The following is a 6,666-nucleotide window of genomic DNA, read 5'->3' as shown; positions in this document are numbered from 1 at the left end:
TCGCTTTTGCCGCGTCATCAGCCTTTTTGGGGGTTCTCCCTTACCCTCTTCGTCTTCGTCGTCGTCGAGAATAGCCGAAGGGTGAGGAAAGGAAAGGACCCGATTTTGGCGGCCAAACAGACGGCGTGAACGGAAGTAAGAGGCAGCCGTAACGCACTGCTGGTTCCGCTGCTGTCGTTCTCTCACTGTCTCTCTCTCTCTCAAACCCTTCCCAACTCCAATTCTAGGGCTTCTCTCCTTTCCTCGATTCGATTCTTCCTCTCTTCCTTGCTGCTGTCAGATCTCCCTCGGATCTCCGTCGATTGCCTTCCTCTTGATCCGTGCTTCATTAGGTGAGAGGAATCAATTAGGTCGCGAGGACAAAAAGGGGCGATGGGAAAGAATTGCAAATCAGGGTCGCACCGGCTGTTCAAAGCGAAGGCGAAGAACCGGGTGGACGACCTCCAGGGGATGTTCAATGATCTTCAGTCCGCCCGCAAAGAGAGCCGCATCGCCGACATAGCCGTCCTCGAGGAGCAGGTCCATCAGATGCTCCGCGAGTGGAGGGCCGAGCTCAACGAGGTCTCCCCGGCTTGCTCCTTGCAAGTGAGTTCGCCTGACGATCTGGATCGTCGAATCCTTTTGTTCTATGTTCTTCTTTGCTGGTGTTTGATCGATCGGTTTTGAGGCAGGGGAACGTCAAGGAATCATCGGATCTGTTCTCAGAGACCCTACGGCTGTTGCAACTGAGCGAAGAGGAGGATGACGCCACGAGCAAGCCAGCTGAGCTGGCACTCAGGAGCACTCCAAAGCCTGAGGAGTTGGATGTGTCCAAACCTGGTGTGGGGTACATCCAAGGCAGAGAAAATGCTGCCTTTCAAGATGTGAGTGTGGCTCCCATTCATATTGTTTAACTTCGATACATGTGATTCTCTGTTGCTTCTCTGGGAATGAATGGTAATATGGTGTTCTGTCAGTTATATCTTTCGAGGTCAATTTTCTTTCCAACCTCCTATTGAAGTGTTGTGGTCCAGTTCTATGTCAAATGGAGATCTAAAAGGAAAAGAAGCTGTTATACACTAGATCAATATCAAGATGTCACAAACTTGCATGAAAATGTAATGACTTTCATTGTGTTTCAACGTTCTAATAGGTGTCGTGAAGTTTTCAGCAAAAACTTACGGAGAAGTTTGCTAGAAATTGTCATGAAGTTGAATTTTGCAAGTAATAAAAAAATGTATATTTCTGAAGAAAGCATAAAAGGAAATAACATTACTGACATCATATAGTATTAGCTCATTAACCATAAGCCATTCATCTTTGGTAGCTGAACATATATAAAAGTTTAGTTGGTATTTGGCGTTATTAGATGGTGGTTTTTTCCTTGTGTTAGATAACTTGCTATTAGGTAAGTTATTCAGTCTAAGTAATTGAGCCAGACATTTAATTGGTTCAAGAATACTGGTATTGGAAATTGTTTTTTTTCTTTACTATTTGGTGCTTTTATTGTTTTGATTCTTGAGTAGGAATGACTTTAAATTTTATTTGCCTTTCTGGTTTATGTCTGAGATTGGTCCCCCATTGTCTGCATCATGGATATATTGTAATTCTGGAGCCAGAAGCATCATGATTCGAGCAATCCAAATCATGTTTCCAAGTGGAATTTCTGAATCCCAATACCCAATCTGCTAGGCATGGTGGATGGTCATCGGCTAAAAAAAAAGAAGATTTTGATTGATCCCTTCAGAATTGGAGCTCTCAATGTCTGGCTATGCGCAGTTAATTGTTGAGTATCTAGTGAATGACCAATCCTTATCTGCTTCATCCAGATGCTTACTAGTTATCGAGTACCATCAATTAATTTTAATTTAATCATTTCAAACCTTAATAAACCATTTCTAAGATTTCAAAACCATGTGTTAAAAATAGGATTATGATAAAATTTCTTACATAATCAGTTCAAAGAAATAAATTAGATCGTTGCTTATACTAAACTGAAACATCAACCAAGCACTTGAAAAAATAATAGGACTTTGCAACAAATAAATCCTAAAGTTCCAACATCAAAGAACCAATCATCAAAATAATATTGAAAGCGCATATACAAAAATTCATCACCTCGAACAAAAGATCCAAATAGAAGTGTAAAATTTCAGCAAAGCATAGATGAAATATCCATCCCAAGCGCCTCAGCCTGAACTCCTCAGAGCCATTCATGCACTATCTCAAATTGCAGCCTATAGTGCAGAATGTTCTGAGAATAACCATTCAAGAAATTTTCACAATAAAGAAGAGAAAGGTCTTGTTACAGCATTCTAACAAGGTAGGAGGAAGAAGCTTTTAGTTGTGGAATGTACAAGTTTATTTCGATAACAGATTTTTGGAGAAAGGTAACAAAAGGAGAGAGATGTGGATCTGGGACTTGAACGAATGGAGATTTTCCAGGTACCCTCAATTTTTAATGAATGTCTAGAGAAGGGACTTGCCCCCACTATCCATCTGCTACTTAATTGCTCGTTTGATAATATTGGTTTTGGGTCATTTTGGATCCCTTGTTCAGGTCTGTTTGGACCTGAACTTCACACATACCCTAACCAAGTGACCTTGGTACCATGAAGGGTCTAGTTTGGGTACAGTTAAGAACAACATCACTATAATTAAAAAAGAGGAAACATCCAAATTTTGTTCTCATACCAATGAAACTGGGAGTACTGAATCAATTTTCTGAAAATGTGAGTCAATGCATTCTGCATATGTTTATCATCCAACATTTGTTGTTGTTCGTTTCACTACGTTGAGCATGTTTGGAACTTTTGAAGAATATACATGTGAGAGAAGCTGTGTAATTTTTTATTAACCTTGGTGTTTGCTTATGTATAAATCTTTGATATTCAGGCTATTACGTATTTTCTTTGGCTTATGCTTTTACAATGTACTCGTTTGATTGTAAGTTACATGGTGATTACTTTCGAGTTCTGGGAACTACTTGCTAATGTAAGCGTGTACATTCGGACCATCATGGACCTTGCATTGGTAGAAGCCTCAAGCACCATGACAGCTCTTTTATTGGTTACTATAATAGTGGTTAAAAGCCACCGGCCACACACAAGTGTCCTGAATTACAGACAATATCCTTAATCTATTCTCACTGAATGATATCATAACTATCCAAATGCATATTGAGTTAAAATTGCTTCTGCGCTAGTATGATGCTCCTTGTCCCCCAGGTTTGCAGTTTGTTTGTAGACTTGTATAAGATAAATAGTGATTTTGAAGGCTACAAGTAATATTGACAGAGCTTCACAATTCACAAGTGAATATCACTAGCATATCGTTACTTTCATTTTGATGCCAATTTCCTATCCAACTATCCAAGACAAATTTACACATGAAAAGCTTGCTGATTGGCTGGAAAAATATGATCTTAAGACACAAGTTAGCAACCTAGAAACTATCCAATATATGAAAACATGCACAGAAGCGTGAAGAAATGGCAAATTCTGCTGCAACTATCTGTTATAGACTTGTAGTTTCGATGGTACATTTTGGACATTCTCCCTACAGACTATAAATTATATTAGTTGCCATTAACAACAAAACACTTATTGGTTTCCATCAAATCACGTATCATCTCCTGTGGGCTGTATATCTTATAGAAAGACCAAAGCAGTTTGAACTTTCATTTTCAGTTCTTAAAGTTCACATGTGAGCTATAACATGAAATTAATAGTGTACAGATGTTAAAGATGGATTTGTGTCTTGTGAAATGTCAATAATTCTAAATGTTAAAGATGCAACTTCCATATAGTTTAATTTTATTGTGTGTTAAATTCACAAAAAGTAACAAGTTTAAGGGTACATCTGTTCAAGTTTTTGTAAATGCCACAGGGTGTCAGACTATTGTGGCACTATCATAATTTAGCACAGATATCATTGTATAACCTGGGAAGTGAGATCTATTGCTTCTTTTAATTGGTGTTTGTGTCTGTCTTGTGGTGATTTGCTTAGTTGCTATTCATTAAATATTAATTTATGATAGTTAAGTTCCATGTGAAACTATGTCAATTTGTCTCTTCTTTCAGGATTATTATGTGAATCAGGAAATAGCAGGGCATGAGTTCCCACACGTTTATCAATATGAAAGCAACCTTCCTATTGGACCACATGATGTTGTATTGAATTGTTTGGAGGGGACAACTTATTTGGATTATCAGCTGTACAATTTGCAACAGGAAATGGCTGATCATCTGTATGACAACATTTCAGTAGAGCATGATGGGGCTGATGTTTTTCCACATATGTCAGACTTACTGCCAACTATATGTCCTCCGCCATCTGCATTTTTAAGACCAAAGTGTGCACTTTGGGACTGTCCACGTCCTGCTCAGGGATCAGAATGGTGCCAAGATTACTGTAGTAGCTTTCATGCTAACCTAGCAGTAAGTGAAGGCCCTCCTGGTATGACACCAGTGCTGCGTCCCGGAGGTATTGATCTGAAGGATGGGCCACTTTTTGCTGCGCTTAATGCAAGGACAGAAGGAAAAAACGTTGGTATTCCAGTATGTGAAGGTGCTGCAACTGCAAAGTCTCCCTGGAACGCCCCAGGTATGTTTGTACTACTACAGAAGCATTCATATTTTTCTTCATTGCTTCATTCTTTTACTGCTATGATAACCACCATACAAAGAATTTGGTTCAGACGAACCAACCAACTCCTGGTAGTTTGGTTGAAGGTTCTTTTTCTTTTCTTGACTCCAAGGGTGTCACATCTTCTTACTATGATACAGAGTTGTTTGATCTTTCCGTTCTCGAAGGAGAATCACTTAGAGAATGGCTCTTCTTTGACAAGCCAAGGAGGGCATTTGAGAGTGGGAATCGGAAGCAAAGGTCATTGCCAGATTATTGTGGTCGTGGTTGGCATGAATCCAGGAAGCAGATTTTGAAAGAATATGGAGGTTTTAAAAGGTCCTATTACATGGATCCGCAACCTCTGAACAACTTCGAGTGGCATATGTATGAATATGAAATCAACAACTGTGATGCCTTTGCCTTATACAGGCTAGAATTTAAGCTTGTTTATCCAAAGAAAGGTGCCAAAGCAAAATTGACTAGCAATCCACTTGCTGATTTTCAACAGCAGATGGTAAAGCTCAACTCGAACAAGTCCATGGACAACAAGAAGATTACCAAGAACAAGACAAAAGTAAATCAGGATACTGTTGGAAATAGTTATTCAACTTCAGTAGTGGCAAATCAACAGGAAACTACAGCAAGTGTGTTTCATGCTTCTGAGCAGGTGGATTCGTCGAACAAGAATTCTGCTTGTGGGCCCAGTCACCAATATGTTTATTCAATTGGGAGCTTCAATGATGATTATATAACGTAAGTAATGCAATCATGGGCAGCTGCAGATACTGCAGCATGAATTTCATAATCAGAGACTTGTGACTCCATCTCTCTGAACTGATTTTATGTTATCTAAGGGCATTCTTTTCTGTCCTTGGTCTAATTATCCACAAGGTTATGCAATCAAATCTGATACTGTTATTTGGGGTCAGCATGCGCGGCCATCACCTTAGAACAAGCAGCTGCATTTTGAAGGCTAGACTTTTCCAAATAACGATGACATTTGAACGGTAATTGATGTAGAGTGGCTTGACTGTAATGATTCTAAAAGATAGCTGTGCCTGTTTACTGGTTGGCACACATCTCATGCCACAATCGTACAGGTGCAGAAAAAATTATGGAACCTTTGTGTCTATACTTGTATATATGGAGAGTTGATAAAACAAGGACCTCTATTTAAGGCAATTTAGCCAGTTCAACTACAAATCCATACTTGTGCCAGTCTTTCTATCAAGGTTTTTACAAAATATCGATAGTTGTGGAATCCGCCCGTGTTTGATGGTGGCCAATTATATTCTCTGGGTATTCTTCTGCCTTCAAAAGCTTATGTTATTGATATCCTTGTTAATGGTGGATGAAAGATGTATATGCACTTTTTATTTTGCAACGAGATTAAATATATAGAATTCAAGCAGATGTAGAGCCAGCATTTTCTTGTTGGTTGATGCAACTTAATACTGCATTTCTCCGCATTTAACATTGTCAATGCTTGTGGTTAATTCCTCCTCTTTGTGGCCTTAAGTGCCTCTATGAAGGGATTTCAGTTGATCCATTGACTGAAAGTTGTGTAGGAAGGCAGAAAATATGCCATCTACTGCTACTCTCCGTGTGATGGCAACTGCAGACATAGGCTATGTGTTTAGGGATCACAGAGGTAATATCATTGTTATAGGGATCACAGTGGTGTCATATCAGTGTTGCTCACATCAAGCAGTGTATTATGGAATCCACAAGGGATATATATATATATATATATATATATATATATATATATATACCTTTGGAGGGAGACTTCTATCTATCTATCTATCTATCTATCTATTCTATTCTTTTGTCTAAACAAAACATGTAGAATGGCACCGTGTTGGAGACTTAATATATAATATAAATAAATATTCTAATTGATTTAGAAAGAATAAAATATTTTTGATATAAGAAAATCTATACAAAAATAATGTCTTGAGATATTTTCTGGATAAGGAAAAACAAACAAAATTAGAGGCTCGAATAAAAAAATATATGTGTTTTTAAAGGAAATTCGCCCAAAATAATTTCGAGGGG

The 6,666-nt window shown here is 38.5% G+C and overlaps 1 protein-coding gene across 2 annotated transcripts; it reads left to right on the top strand.

Annotated features, from left to right (window-relative positions):
* Positions 1-6,019, top strand: LOC135583836 (transcription factor VOZ1-like). Of its 2 annotated transcripts, XM_065149270.1 has the most exons (5): positions 47-135; positions 281-585; positions 672-863; positions 4,062-4,584; positions 4,767-6,019. In XM_065149270.1, exons 2-5 carry the CDS (start codon positions 373-375, stop codon positions 5,363-5,365), a joined length of 1,527 nt encoding a protein of 508 aa, XP_065005342.1. In that variant the 5' UTR covers positions 47-135; positions 281-372; the 3' UTR covers positions 5,366-6,019. The 2 variants fall into 2 exon arrangements, with proteins under 2 accessions (XP_065005341.1, XP_065005342.1); XM_065149269.1 differs by having other exon boundaries at positions 1-585.
* Positions 6,020-6,666: the final 647 nt, after the last annotated feature.

Source organism: Musa acuminata, chromosome BXJ3-4 (genome assembly GCF_036884655.1).
Source record: "Musa acuminata AAA Group cultivar baxijiao chromosome BXJ3-4, Cavendish_Baxijiao_AAA, whole genome shotgun sequence".
NCBI classification, from domain to species: Eukaryota; Viridiplantae; Streptophyta; class Magnoliopsida; order Zingiberales; family Musaceae; genus Musa; species Musa acuminata.
Note: the sequence above shows the minus strand (reverse complement) of the source record. Positions and strands in the feature narration are given on the sequence as shown.

Coding starts and splice junctions, on each gene's coding strand:
- LOC135583836 (XM_065149269.1), top strand. CDS start 373: ATGGGAAAGAATTGCAAATCAGGGTCGCACCGGCTGTTCAAAGCGAAG. Junction 586..671: donor CCCCGGCTTGCTCCTTGCAA/GTGAGTTCGCCT, acceptor GTTTTGAGGCAG/GGGAACGTCAAGGAATCATC. Junction 864..4,061: donor AAAATGCTGCCTTTCAAGAT/GTGAGTGTGGCT, acceptor CTCTTCTTTCAG/GATTATTATGTGAATCAGGA.